The 14,894-nt window shown below is 45.1% G+C and overlaps 1 protein-coding gene across 1 annotated transcript; it reads right to left on the bottom strand.

Moving 5' to 3' along the window:
• Positions 1-515: 515 nt before the first annotated feature.
• Positions 516-14,607, bottom strand: LOC104552147 (nucleolar RNA helicase 2). The gene is made up of 15 exons (XM_062000790.1): positions 14,215-14,607; positions 13,786-14,019; positions 12,298-12,373; positions 11,168-11,346; positions 10,417-10,534; positions 9,565-9,750; positions 8,146-8,291; positions 7,743-7,892; positions 6,335-6,496; positions 5,653-5,772; positions 5,095-5,168; positions 3,010-3,169; positions 2,254-2,388; positions 1,431-1,475; positions 516-773 (listed from the first exon to the last, which is right to left on the bottom strand). Exons 1-15 carry the CDS (start codon positions 14,605-14,607, stop codon positions 609-611), a joined length of 2,343 nt encoding a protein of 780 aa, XP_061856774.1. The 3' UTR covers positions 516-608.
• Between the last annotated feature and the right edge of the window lie 287 nt (positions 14,608-14,894).

The raw sequence follows: 14,894 nt of genomic DNA, 5'->3' as shown, positions 1-14,894 counted from the left end.
CCTTCCCCGCAGCCGCCTCCCCGGGCCGCCGCGCTCCCCTCGCCTCCCGTTCCCAACTCACGCTGCTCTTCCCCACAGCCTCGGTGGCGGATTTGAGGCCAAACCACACCGAGCACTGAGAATCTGCAGGCGGCAACGGGCAAGCGAGGGCAGCCCAACAGCCACCGCCCCCCGGTGCCTGTGGGACGTGCTCCAGACAGGCTGCCGCGGGGCTCCAGCTCACATTTGTCTGGAAACGCAGTATTTTTGAAATAGATTTTTTTAATGCAAGGGCTGCTGAACAGGCAAGGTGCAGTAACCGTCCACGTCCTCAATTGCTGCTCCTCCACAACATCGAGCTCCCACAGCGAAACACTCCCTTCCACAAGACATGGATGGTGTTTGGTTTAACGGCAGGAAAACAGCAGCAAATTTACTGGGCAAAAAATCTTCCCAAAATACCAGTTATTTCAGCAAACGTGATTTTTAGCCATCCTCAAAACCAAGCTGCTTTATCAAGGAATAAAGACCAAGAAGAATGTCTAATAGGCGTTTTACTTTTGGATAAAAATCATCTCAGTCCCGTATCTGTACCGAGGTTAATCAAGCGACCTGTTAACATCATGGCCTCAGTTTCCATTCTTAAACCAGTTGTTTCTCTTGAAGCCACCATCACCTTTCCTCCCGTTCCCGAACCTGGAGAATCCTCGTCCTGCCTCCTGCGGGTACTCTTCCAGCTCAGGCAACTCCTTTGCCACTGACAATTGCCAGCGCCTGGTGTCCCTCCACTGCTCCTGAAACAAGGCCAACATTACAAGACTTTGTGTGTTTGCAGAGGCAGCCAAGGTATATCATTAAAAGCAATGCTGAATGCTAAGGCCTTTCCAGATAAATCCCACCCGTGCCGAAATAGGGCAGAAGAAAACTGGTTAACTCTCAAATACATTGGACAGGTCAAAACCAAAGCAGGCAAAGGACACAGGACTTGTTCAATAAAATCAGGTAATATAATTGAGAACTGAAATGAGAGAGGCATGATGGTGTATGAAAATAAGGGGTAATGGACATAAGCTGGAACACAAATGTTCCACTTAAACACAAGGAAAAACATGTTCACTGAAAGGCTGATGGAGCCCTGGCACAGGCTGCCCAGGGAGTGTGTGGAGTCTCCTTCTCTGGAGGTTTTCAAATGTGCATGGACACGTTCCTGTGTGCCCTGAGCAAGGTCAACCTGCTTTAGCAGGGGGGCTAGACTACATGATCTCTAGAGCTTAATTCCAACCCTTACTATTCTATGATTCTATGACTGTACTGTGTTCTTTCTATCTAAAAGCAAGATCCTTACTAAAATATAAACCTTATTCTCCCAAACCACCCTACGTTCAGTCCCATATACGGCAATGAACTTCTGAACACCAGATTCTAAAGACAATTCTGACTAACATACATACCTGTATGTTACTCAGTTCATCAGCAGGGATATCAAAGCACACCCCCTATAACAAAAAAATAAAGAGGCATTTGCTTTTGAAAGATACATCCAAGCAGAGACACACACCAGACAGGCAACACCTGCAACTGCTCACATACAGTAACTGTAGAAAATCAGAAATGGCAGAAAGCATGGTCCTTTGGGGGAAACTTTTTATAAGCTGAAGAAAAAAGCAGTTAAAACACAAAAGCTAAAAACCAAATGCAGATTCAAATGCTCTGTGCTGACAGCAGCATCGCCTGCAATCGGCATGTCTGTTTAAGACAGCCATCACCTGTCACCAGAAGCTCTCTGAGAACACCCTTGCACAGGAACAAGTGTCAAACGCATCAGAAGGCTGGCTGACAGGCAGGTGAATGCTGTACTGCTCAGGTCAGGCAGTCACTGCCCTACTCTACAGCCATGCTTCCAATGCACTGGTATATAGGATTAGTATGGGCTTAGAATGACAGAATAAACACCCACTTCCACTATATACTTATTACTGATGGAGTATTTTTTAGGAGAGAAATCCTGCATTGTCATTTAGGAGTAGTGTTTCCATTCAAATAACTGTCTTTCAGAACACCATCAGCTTCAATACTTTTGGGGGGTTTTAGTAGTGGATACATAAACAGCAGTTTCAGGGGACCTCATGACTTTCGAGAAATGAGGCTGAGTATGGATGGAGGGAGGTATCAACATTTCTATACTGGTACTTCAGAACTCCTGCCTCAATCACTGCAGGACTGGCCATGCATGTACACACACCTTCCTTCCCCATCAAGGCTGGGCCAGCTTACCATCTTCCCCTTGAGGAGCCGCATTGCAGATATTTTGCCATCTACTTCTTCACCAAGCTGCTCTTTCAGTCCCCGCCAGGCATAGCTCATGGTATGCATTTCTACTGAACACTTTAACACCATGGTCACAAAGCCCTTCAGGGAACAAAGACAGAAAAACATTTACAAGGCTAAACTTGGTTGGACGGCCTCTAACTCACCAATTAATAAACTATGCAATAAGTTGTTATTGTAATATAGTATCTAACCCTAAGAAATCAGCTTCCCAAAACCGAAGCCTCCTACAAAGTTGAAGGTACCCATCTAACCTAAGATGGCCCTTTGATATGAAGGCCAATAGCATTTCTCCATTTTTACTCTTTGAAATCAGGTAATCACATGCTAGACTTACTTGAAATATTACAGAAATGTAAGAGCTTCCTGGTAAGAGAAAACTACAACATGGTATCTATTAGCTTGTAATATGTCATTAGTTAAACTACCTTTGAGCATCAAAAGCTTCTATCACTTAGATCTCTGGAGGAATTCTTTTAACTGTCCTTACAAAAAGATTTGCTGACTGATTTTGAGTTCCTCTGGTTTCCTGCAGTGTTGGTAAGAGCCAGTTTCAGTGTAGGAACAAGCAACAAACCAGAAGCTGGGGATAACAGCTATTCAGAAACCCTGCTGAAGGAGCCTGAGAAGAAGACACCACACTTGGACTGGACACAAGCAATTCACTTATCTGTTCTTGTTAACATAGGTATCGTTATTTACCGCGGTTGAGTTGAGCAAGGAGCGCTGCTGTATGTAAGATGCCCCGGAGATATGGGCCAGAGCTGCAGCCAGGGCAGCAACTGCCCCTTTTTCATCTATGAGCTCTTGAGCAGATTTTCTGAAGTAGTCTACTGCAGAAGGAGGAATGGCCTCCAACAACCTACATGGTGACAACAAAAGTTGAAGGAAGAGATCAGCAAAGGCCAGTGTGAAATGCAGTCAGTATTTAAGACGTGGACTTCAGACAGCTTTCAAGATTAGTGAATTATCTCCCACAGCCTTGGCTATCATGCCCATACTTCTTTCACTACCCCTTGTTTAACTCAACATCTTCAGGATGCCGAATGTCCACACCTTGTCTATTTAGCCAAGTTTCTTGAAAGACATGTTCAAACCAATGATGTGCAACATGGCACGTTTAAGAGCACTGATAAAAACACCAAGGGAGGGCTCTAAAATATCAGCCATACCCAAGAATCCTGAAGAAAGCAGCAAACCCAAGAAATCCCTGCTTTTGCTTACAAGAGAAGCAAACCACTACAATGCCACTGCAAGGCACTTCTTCATCTCAGTGCAAGCTGATTAAATTGGTTATTTCTGGGAGATGCAGTGAAAACAAGCTGGGAAATGGAACAGCTGCTTCTCTAATGCTATTTTTGATACACCAGAACTTCCTGCCAGTTTTCAGTATGTGGTGAAGCCAGCACCTTGCCAGTGATCTCCTTTACACTGGTCAAATCCTCACTAGTTATAACAACTGTTGTCTGTGCAACCAATAGGGCAGCAAATGTAATCTGAGCTGCATGGAATAAAAAACACAACTCTTGAGCATAAAACAATACAATGAATCATAGAGTCATTTTGGTTGGAAGACCTTTTAAGACTGTTGACCACCACTAATTTTACACTGCCAAGCCCATAGGTACCTCAACTACACAGCTTTTCAATATCTCCAGTGCTGGTGACTCCACCACCTCCCTGGGCAGCTCATTCCAGTGCTTAATAAACCTTTCAGTGAAAAAGTTCTTCCTAATATCTAATCTAAACCTGTCCTGGCACAACTGTTTCCTCTTGTCCTGTCACTTGTAACTTGGGAGAAGAGACTCCCACCTCACTACAACTTCCTCTCAGGTAAAGAGTGATAACATCTACCCTCAACCTCCTCTTCTCCAGACTAAACACTCACAGTTCCCTCAGCCTCTCCTCATCAGATGTGTGTTCTGACCCTCCCTTCACCAGATTTGTTGCTCATCTCTGGACATGCTGCAGCACCTCAGTCTCTTTCTTTCAGTGAGAGGCCCACAACTGAACACAGTGTTCAAGGTGCAGCCTCATTGGTGCTGAGTACAAGGGGACAATCACTTTCCTGGTCCTGCTGGTCACACTATTTTTGATACAAGCCAGGATGCCGTTGGCCTTCTTGGCCAAATGGCCACACTGCTGGCTCATGTTCAGCTGCTGTCAATTAACACCCCCAGGTCCTTTCCACTGGACAGCTTACCAGCCACTCTGCCCCAAGCCTGGGGTTATTGTGGACAAAGAACAGGACCCAGCACTTGGCCTTGTTGAGCCTCGTACAACTGGCCTCGGCCCATCACTCCAGCCTGTCCAGGTGCCTCTGAAAAGCTTTCCTGCCCTCAAGCAGATCTACACACCCATCCAGCTTCATATCATCTGCAAAATTACTGAAGAAACACAGGACAGGGCTACAACACTCTCACTACTGCAAAGCAAATCCTCATGATGTGAGTACTGCTCTTCACACATTGCATCTGAGCAGCCAAAATCAGTTCCTCCACGTGACAGTAATTGTCTGTCCTGCTCCTGATTTCTGATGACGTAAATAAAGGTTAATTTTTGCAAGAATTTAGAGAACATGGTGTTCTATGAAGAGATCTATGTTCAAGCACACAGGGTTTACTGATAACATCTTATTAAAACAAGACAGTGTCTACATGCAAACCAGCTGACTTATGACACAGGCAAAGACTTGCTCACAAACAGGTCTAATCCCTAACAGCTTTGCATTAACAGCAAGATTGTAAGATCTCTAGACATCTTCTCAGAACAGGCAAATAAACTTACTTTTTGGCATCACTACTTGAAGCTTTAATTACATCTGTAGCAGAGGGAACACCTACACGCTTAAATGTAATCCCCTGAAATCAAGAAAACAAATTACAGTTAAAGGTGTTTTCAGCACTCTACAACTCAACCCTAACCAAGTCACATTACTGTGACTACTCACTGTTTAGAACATTGGCACAATCTTTACTTAAGTTACTTCTCAAGCTAGAATCAAGCTTTTCTTTAAGCTCATCTCTTTGTTAGCCTGGAGCTACTTTACATCAATTTACATGCAAATTTTAAGGAAAGGCAGAGTCTGCTTCACATACTCCTGTCACACTCTGTTTGCTGACAGCAACAGAGTACTGCCAACATGGGGAAACTCGTGAGCTATTACAACAGGTTGATACAAAAGTATTTACAAATGCTTACAACATTATAGTTCTACTGGACTATGGGTCATGAGTCCCATACAGAACTCATAAGCAGCCCATGGTTAGACAGTCTACTAAAAGTGGCAGTGTCTTATTAATAGCTGAACAATTTCATTACGCAGAGGTCTGAGGGACAACTCACCGCTTTGTGCTCAACTTGTTTCAGAAGATCTTCTTCTCTTCTCTGAAATAAACAAATGCAGATCCCAGTCCGGCCAGCTCGACCCGTCCGTCCAGAGCGATGGATGTAGGAATCAACATCCTGCAGAAATCCAGATGAACATGAGAAAACATTGTTTCATTTAAACTGTCGATATTTGTACATTATAAGAGAGAGAAAGTGCAAGGTAAACTAATTCAGAAGCCAAAAGAGTGACACATGACATCTCTGTACCCAAACCTGTACCTACACCCAAACCACCCAGGTTTGCACACGCTATCCTGCCCAAGGTATGCTGCCTCAACACGCGCCACTGATGTGAGTTTCCTCAAAATAAAAAGCTTCACTGGAGTTTCAAAAGAAACAAGAGATCAGAAAGGGTATTTTAGAATTGTTACAAAATTCAGCAGCATTCAGAAAGAACTCAGAAATGCTGAAACAACATTAAAAGCTATCCTACAACTTCCAGAGTAACCAAAACCCACCACTTATATCAAAGCTCAGAATATAAAAGCTTAACTAGGAAATTCTAGGTCTACATCTACAAAAAAATCCATTTCTTTATTGAATCAGAATGTGTTCCTGGTGACAAGAGAAATAAACCTCCTGTTCTGTCTCAAAAAAAAAGAAAAAGTTACAGTTTCAGCTTCCCCCAGGGACTTACTTTGGGTGGTGAACACTGTATGACAAGGTCAACCTCAGGAATATCCAAACCACGGGCAGCTACATTTGTTGCAATCAGAACTTCAAACACACCATTTCTGAAGCCCTTTAATGTAATTTCTCTTTGTTTCTGTGGAATGTCACCATGCAAGGACTGGGCATCCTGTCAGTGAAACAAATCATGTACATGTCATTTAGCAGAGGAGGCTAGGCTGCAGTATCTAAACACATCTAATTAAAAACCCCAAAATATTGTGCAGAGCAACAGGAAAATAATTACACAGCTGATACCAAAGGAATATAAAGGTCCCAGCTTGTGGTTCGATCCTTCTCTGGGACAAAAGCAGTAGTTTTACCATAACATTACTTGTTGCATACCAACAGCAAACTGCACATTTTGCAGCCTGCCATGCCAAAGGGGCTCACTTCAGCTTCGCTTCCACTGGAACAAACAGACACAACTTCACTTAAGTAAAACCAAAAGCTAGCAAGACACTTTGCTCCTTCCCTGAGAAGCCATCCCAAACTCCACAGAAGCTAAAGTGAGGATTTTACCCTGCAGGTGATCTGAACAACCTCCATTTTAATGGGACAAAAAAACAGATAAAGTTTTTGACAAAGAGAATGTGGAAAGTCACAAGCTCAGAATTCAAATGAGTAATATGCTAAAGCAAAATTTGCTAGTGTAAGAGAAAAATACATCTCATACTGACACAATAACAAAGCAGTTGGATTTACTGTTAAAGCAGAATGGCCATCAGACAAAAATTGTTGCTGCAAGATTTTAATCTGGATGGTGTATGACATTTATCAAATACCAGGTAAACCATGTAATCTCATCACTGCTCTTTCTCCACAGATTAGCATTTACTATCAAACGGGATCTGTTCTGAAAAACATCCAGCACCTTTCCCCATGCTCTAAAAAGGATAATAATTCAAGCAAGTATAGAAACCTGCTCAGTATATCACCGAGTTCTGAACAAACTATTAAGTGACCTTCTATGGGCATCAAGACATTCCATTCTACGATATTAGTTGGCTTTTCCCAAATACTGACTGTTCATACAATAAAAGTCTTTAAGAGAGGGAATCAGAAAAGCAGAGATGGAGTATGTGCACTACACTTGTTCCTGTTTATTACCCTTAGTACTATCTTGCAGTTTTAAGCATAAGCTGTGAATTTTCCATTGATTCTCTCCTGTGTGATTTTAAAGTCAAAGGAATGAATTAATAATCACAGCCCAAAGGGTATTTGAGCTGCAAAACTCTCTTCCAGAAACAGCCTTCTGAAGTCTTTAAAGCATCCACAGAAACAGCTTCATTGACATGGCTGCAACCTCATTTGTATTTCAGAGCATTAAACCCCTGGATATCCCTGACTGCTGCTCTCCATTCAGCCCCCAGTACCTGTTTGAGTGAAGCATTCATAGCCAGTTCATTTGCTTCCTTTTTGGTTTCACAAAAGACAATGGTCCGTCCTCGGCTGCCACTGTAGACCTGAATGATATCTCCAAGAACTCCTGCTCTCTGAGATGAGCGACACTGTATAGCCAAGTGCTGTTTGAGTAAGAAACATGATAAGCATCTACATTAAATCTAAGTCAGGTACACGACAGACACAACACAGAAAAAAGTGGGGTTTTTAAGCTTACAAACTACTGCCCTCACATGAAAAACATGCTTTACAAAAAGTGTGTGTCAATCATGTGAAAAGTCATCCCAACCACTATTTGTAAAGGCAATGCAGAACCCATTTTATCCAGGCCACGTGATTTCAGGATCTGCACTGCTCTGCAGCAGAATCACTCACTTCCACAGTCGTTGCAGTCCTTTGAGTCTTCTTGCCAATCAGGTCAATCTGTTCATATTCATCTCTCATGTATTTTTTTGCCACATCATATACCCATCGTGGACAAGTTGCAGAGAACAGCAGTGTCTGTGGGTTGTTCTCAGAACCTGGAAGGAAAGGCCACTGAGTTCAGTCATCGCAACTGACTCTGAAACTTGAGAAATGAAGAAAAAAGCATTGGAGTTGCCCTCAAATTAAGAGGTTTGTATCTGCAGTAAGTCAGCTACAACAAGAAAACTTAGAAGCAACAAAAACATTTTTAGTACCCTTTAGACACCCAAGGCAAAATTACAGTCATTTTAACTGGACCAAACTGGATCCCTCATCCTGCCTGAGAAGAACAAGACACATTTCTAGATCATCTGCTAAAAATGGTTTAGACTGTGCCTGAAGCCCTCCCACGTACCTGAAAAGAACTTGTGTCTTAATCCCCCTTTCTTGCTATTCCAATACTAGCTGTGAAAGGTATAGCTATGAACAATTTAACAAACAGTACCTTGAAAACGTTTAACCTACCTTCACAGCTCCACAGGATCAGACAGAAACACACACATTGCAAAAGAAGGCTTATTATCCCCCACAGTTTATTTTCTAGTTATGAAGAAAAAAATTAATATTGAATACTTCTGACATCTCTTCCAAAACCTATAGAGATTTCTTTTTTTAGAAGATGGCCACTTTTTGGCTGTCAGGACAAAGACCAACTACAGAAATGGGAAGAATTTCACCGTCAAGTATAAATGACAGTGGCTGTGTTGGGTCAAACCTTAGATCCACAAAGCTCATGGTACTACAGTAGTCAAGTGCAGCTACCAAAGATGTGAAGAAGCTCTGCCAGCAACCAACTTTTTGGTGGCTTCCAGAGCCTGAGGTGACAACCTTGATAACAGTAATCCTTGATATTTCTATTTCCAGTAATTATCAAAATTTCAAAAACTTTTGGCATCAGTAAAATGAGGCAAGATATTCCACACTACTAAAATAACCTCCTTTCGCTCTGTACCTGCTACCTGGTGCTTTGATAAATGCCTCCATCAGAAAAGAGCAAATATTCCTTAGCTGGCAACTCTGTATGATGATGAGGACACAGACATGCCATAACCATAACCCCAACCCTCTGCTCAGCCACCTCTCAGGAGGGAGTGCTGGGTTAGGTTTGTCGCTTTTTTGCCACCTTTCCCGTTCTTTTTTTTTTCACTCCTCCTTCTAGAGGTGCCACACCAGCCCATCAGCTTGAACCTTTTATGATTCTACCTTCCCTTTTTCTCTAGGGTCAGACACTAGCATCACACAATGGATTAAATTTGGGGGTGCACCAGCAGTTTTCAAAACTACATTTTCTCTACTGACCCCAAGACCTCTCCTGGTGTCAGAATTTACCTTTTTTATATGCAAATCCTAAGATTTCTTCCACTTGTTCAGCAAAGCCCATGTCTAACATATGATCAACTTCATCCAAAACAACATGCTTCACGCTGGAAAGTTCCAGCTTGCTATTCTGAATGTGGTCTTTGATCCGACCAGGTGTTCCCACTAGAATATCGATGCCACTTTTAAGGAGATCAACTGCAAGAGAAAACAATGACAGTGTCAGAATGCCAAGAGACAATAAGGTAAAAAGTTACAAGTAACATAGTAACACTGCCGATTTTAGAATCAAAAAGCTGCTGCCCTTCACTTTAATCTCTGAATAATGCCACTGCACCCAGTCCAGGTAACAAAGCTTTGGTGGACCAAGTTGCTCCAAAAGCAATATCAGCTAAACTACAAGCAAAGTTACAGCAAGATTTCCAAGAAGTCAATTTCCAAGCAGCAATCATCTGGCATTAGAAACCTGAAGAGCTTTATTACAGAAAAACGCTTTTGTTTTTCAGTCAAGTTCTTTTTCACAGCCACCTCTGGAGGCAGAGAGAGCCAAAGGCACATACACAGTTGTCTCTTATCCTCAGATGGTCATCTAGTCCCAGCACATGTCCACACACAAAAAACCCACACAAAAACAAGCAATAAAGAAGAAACTAAAAAGACTAGTCACTTGACCTACAGTCATTATTTTAAAGATCTACTGGAACTAAAATAATTGAACACGGGCTGAGTGCTTCCTTTGAAAGCAATATCATGGTTCCCAATTGAAGTGAGACTTTGAAGGGTGAAAAAGTCAGTTTTATTCATGGAATGCATTTAGAGAAAGTCAACTCCCAATCCAGTAGTAATTCCTTGGCATTTACTTACGCTGTTCTTTATATGGAGTTCCTCCGTAAAAACAACCCACTGACAGTCTCCTGGTGAGATTCTTGAAGTCTTTGGCTACCTGAGTGGCCAGTTCCCTGGTTGGAACAAGAACCAGCACCTGAAGGGAGTGAAGAGAAACAGAAATGCAGCTGTGCTTGGGAGAGGCTGAAGTAGTCAACTAATCTATGAACAGGTTTTTTTAGTCTAATGATAAAAACGTACACTTGAACATGACACCTGATCACAGGGACCTGGTTACCAATTCCACCCCATGCTGAAGTAGAAATGTAAACACCACTTGCATCCATTAAGTTGAGTCTCCAGACATAAGGAGAAAAAGAAACTACCCCAAAGCCTTCACTTTAGCACCATGGATCTTATCTTGAGAAACACTCTCAGTGAACACAGACAAGTCCAGCTGACTCAACTGCTACCTGAGAAGAGCAGGGGATTGAACCCCAAAGCCACATGCTAACTTCCTGAGGACAGTAGCCTGGAAGTCCACTCCAGTGCCCTGACCACTCTCCCAAATGCAGCCACAAGGAACCCTAAACATGAAACATGCTATCACTATGATGTTGCAACGTCTGTCACACTGTAGCTCCTGATCTGAGGAAATCCTTCAGTATTACAAGCATCAATAAAGGAGAAGGAAGTCACAAACAAAACTCTCCAAAGCAATTACAAAATTGCTTATGAGAACTGCCATATTCTAAGGTTTTGGAGTTTTAACCCTGAAGTGGTGAGTTACTTTTGGTGCCCGGCCTCTTCTTCCATCTTGCGAGACACTCTGGAGTTTTTCAATCAGTGGAACGGCAAAAGAAAAGGTTTTCCCAGTCCCGGTTCGAGCCTGAGCAATCACATCTTTGCCATCATAGATGGGATGAAAAGTCTCCACTTGGACAGGGAACAGGTACTTCACACCTCGAGCTGTAAGGTAATTCAAAAAGGTTTTGTTAAAAAGCCAACAATTAGAGGCCCTCACATATAACTAGTCTCAATACACAGGACACGTCGTGTCAATTCCTGTGCGCAACAGGAGATGCAATTTACAACAAAACTACCCATCTTTGGTTAAACTCCTACCCTATATCAAAAGGTGCTTTCCCCCATAACACACAGCTGAGTACAAGCAATGAAACACAACCTTCTTTGTGATGTTTGGTGTAAGAACAGGAGGAAGAAAAACACCCCACAACATGTTGTTTCTGATACAGCCCAAGATGTCGTGGGAGCTTGGTTTTGAAGGTGGAGAGAAGGAGTTTGTTTCAAAACAAACTTCAGAGAGATTTTGCACAGAGTAAGTGAAACAACCCATTCAAGAGAAACTTCGAGGCAACTAAAACATCAAAGGAACAAGGAGAACTCTGAGGAACAAGAGTCACAGTTTCCCAATACAGAAGACAAGAACTCTACAGTGATGACTTATTCAACAAAAGCAATCAAGAAGAAACAGGAAAATGCCCAGAAAAAACCACAATCAGTTACCAGGACATGAGAATCTTCATATCTAAAACATCATTAAACTTATTTAAGAAGTGATACTGTAGGCAGCAGATGTGGGAACTGAACTAAAGACATACAGTAAATAGAATGATGCTGACAAGAAGAGAAACCCCATGTGTAGAACACACATCTAGGAACCACCACATGATGGATGAACAAACTCACCTTAAGGCACCTGAAATTGAAAAAAAAAAACAGAAAATCTGTTCCTATTAACAACAGTAGATCCTTTGAATCCACACTCACTGCTCTTGCACGTAATCTTACCAGACAACAAACGTAAGATGATTTAGGACAATTTACCTTTGGCTTCCGTGTCTGCTTATGACTGCAATTCTGGACAAACTGTTACAGAAATTTCCCGCGTTAACTAACCTTTGAGAAGGTTGATGGTGTTTTGGGAGAGAGGAAAATTGGAGAAGGCACCCTCTTTTGCTTCTTCTGTCAGCTCCTACCAGGATAAATTAAAAAAAAAAAACCTTATCATCCCAAAGAGCTGAGCAAATAAGCTACCTTACAGAGGCACACAAGAAAAGCTGTGCATTTGCTTTTTACCGCCACAATTTTAACCACTACCTCCTTTCTGTTTAAAGAAAAAGAAAACCCTTATGGTGCAGGCACTTCACAAACAAAAACATCAACGGTGTCAAGTGGGAAACTTCAATCCAGACACATTGTATGAGAAGACATACCAGCAAAAGCTGCACAACTCAGTGTGATGGAACTACAACAAATGAATCCTATTTTTACATCAGTCTTAAGTATAGCCTTCCTGTCAAAGGTCTTCCTGCTCGTTACTTCCAACAACTTGCTCAAAACCAAGACTGCTGCTATCTCAACCCTAATTCAGATATACCTGCACCACTGTTTAAGATCCATGGCAAACAAAAGGGGAAAAATGCCCCTTCCATGTCATCTTGCTGCACTGTGCATGTATGCATGGCAAGTCAGGAAAGGGAAACCACCTGCTAAAAATCTTAACTGGAGTCCACTGAAATAATCAAAACACTCGTTTTCACAACAAAACCTATTTTGTGTCATGATTCACTGTGTGAAGCAGGAATTTCCCTCCAAATTACCCAAAGTAAACAGCTTCTCAACTTCACTCAACAGCAGATACTTTCTTAATACTCACAATTTAGCTTCTACTTCAATGACTCAAGAGATCACTTCATCACACTCAATGTACAAGCAACAATCATCCCATTTTAAAATACATGAGAGAAAGCTACCCACAGGAAGCCTTATAGAGGGGAAAGCAAGTGGTAGAGCCCTCTCACATGCACAAATGAGGCCAGGGCTGAAATCTGAACACTGAGAATTCCACAAAAAAGAAACTAATGACAACTGTAACTTTCATTTACAGGGCACCTCGCTAAATACTTCTTCAAAGGGCCTGCCAGCAGGGAAAACATAGTCACAGCACAAAGCAGCGCACATGTCTGGGATGGTGACTGCCTGTACAACAGAGAAAACCCCTTGTGTTGCAGGACACAAGTTGCTACATGAAGATGAGCTAGCACATGGAAACTGCTCCCTGCTAGCTCACCTCTTCCAGTACAAAGTACTCCAAAGGGCCTGGCATTTACCACGAGGAAGAAAGCACCACAAGGAGAGAACGCTACCACGTGTGGGTGCACGTGCTGCTGTGCTGCAATCACCCATCCACAGCCGGGCAGAAACTGCCCACGTCCAGTAAAACTAAGGGAACGGCAACAATCGCTGCCTACTACAACAGCACTTTAACGCTCTCACAGCCCACACACCCCAAGTCTCGATACAGCATCGACTATGCATTATTAAGACCCCTCGCTACTAGCAAGGCTTTAATTAGCAAGGGCTCTGCTGGCAGAGCATTACTACCTCTGCATCGCTGTCCTGCTCTCCAGAGGCCGCGTCGCTGCTGACAGCGGAGGAGGGTTTCACTGTACCCTCAGAGACGTTACTCTCGTCGGTTTTTCTCGTCTTCTTGGGTTGCGGGGCCTGCAGATGACCCTCGCCCAGGCCGCTCTCCTCGGGCTGGGCCTGCTCTCCCTCAGCCTTGCCGCGCCGCTTTAGCTTCTCCCGCCGCTTCACCTTTTTTTCCTGGGCTTCCTCCTGCCGAGGGAAAGCCGGCGTTACGCGGAGGTACCGCCTGCTCTCGCCCGCCCCCCACTTTCCACACCGCGCCGTTATTCGCCTTTCAGGCCCGAATCCCCGTGCCCGCGCTCCCTCCCGACCCCGCGGCGCGGCCGTACGAATGGCTGCCCCCGCGGCGGCACGTGGCGTGCGGCCGCTCGCGCCCGCTCCCACCTTGACCTTCCTGCGGCGGCCGCGACGCAGCGACTCGGCGGCCGCCGGCGCCTGCGGCTCGGCGGGGCTGGCGGCGGGCTCGGCGGCGGGCATGGCGGGCGACTCCTCCCCGGGGAGCTGCGCGGCGGCGCTGCTGCTGCTGCTCGTCTCACAGCAGCGGCCCCAGCGCCCGCGCCCCGCCCCGGCGCGCAGGAAGTGAGGCGCGGCGCCGAGGGCGGCCGGCGGGCGGCCGGGGCCGCGGGGCAGCGCGGCCGCCAGCAGCAGCAGCGGGCCCGCTCCGGCGCCGCACCGCCCGCCCAGCAGCCGCCGAGCGCCGCCCGGGGCCGCCGCCGCCGCCGCCGCCCGGGCCGCGGGGCCGCCCAGCCGCGCCGCACGTCCCCACACGGCCCCCATGCAGCCGCCGTGCCGCCGGCCTGCCCCAGGCCCGCCCCTTCCGCCGCCGCGCCCGCCCGTCCCGGCTCCGACCCTTCCCAGCGCCGCCGCCTCCCCTCACGGCTTCTGCCGCCACGCTTCACAGGCCCGTCGCGCCGCGGCTGCACCCCACGCGTCCAGGGCGGCAGAACTGCGCGCCCGCTGCCACGTGCACGAAAAGCTTTCTCTGCCGCTGGAAACAGGCTCCCAGCAGGTGATCCGCAACCCCCACGCCTCGGCCCTGCCCAGCGCCCGCGCTTTCACACACA

The sequence above is a fragment of the Colius striatus genome, chromosome 8, assembly GCF_028858725.1.
Source record: "Colius striatus isolate bColStr4 chromosome 8, bColStr4.1.hap1, whole genome shotgun sequence".
Taxonomy (NCBI): Eukaryota; Metazoa; Chordata; class Aves; order Coliiformes; family Coliidae; genus Colius; species Colius striatus.
The sequence above is the reverse complement of the archived record's forward strand: the minus strand, read 5'-3'. Positions and strand labels throughout refer to the sequence as shown.

Bases quoted from the DNA above. Each gene is read 5' to 3' on its own strand.
- LOC104552147 (XM_062000790.1), bottom strand. From the start codon at position 14,607: ATGGGGGCCGTGTGGGGACGTGCGGCGCGGCTGGGCGGCCCCGCGGCC. The intron at 9,751-10,416 runs GTAAGTAAATGC...TTTCTCTTGCAG, and splicing joins AACTCCATATAAAGAACAGC to TTGATCTCCTTAAAAGTGGC. The intron at 1,476-2,253 runs GTAAGCTGGCCC...TTTTTGTTATAG, and splicing joins GGCTCCTCAAGGGGAAGATG to GGGGTGTGCTTTGATATCCC.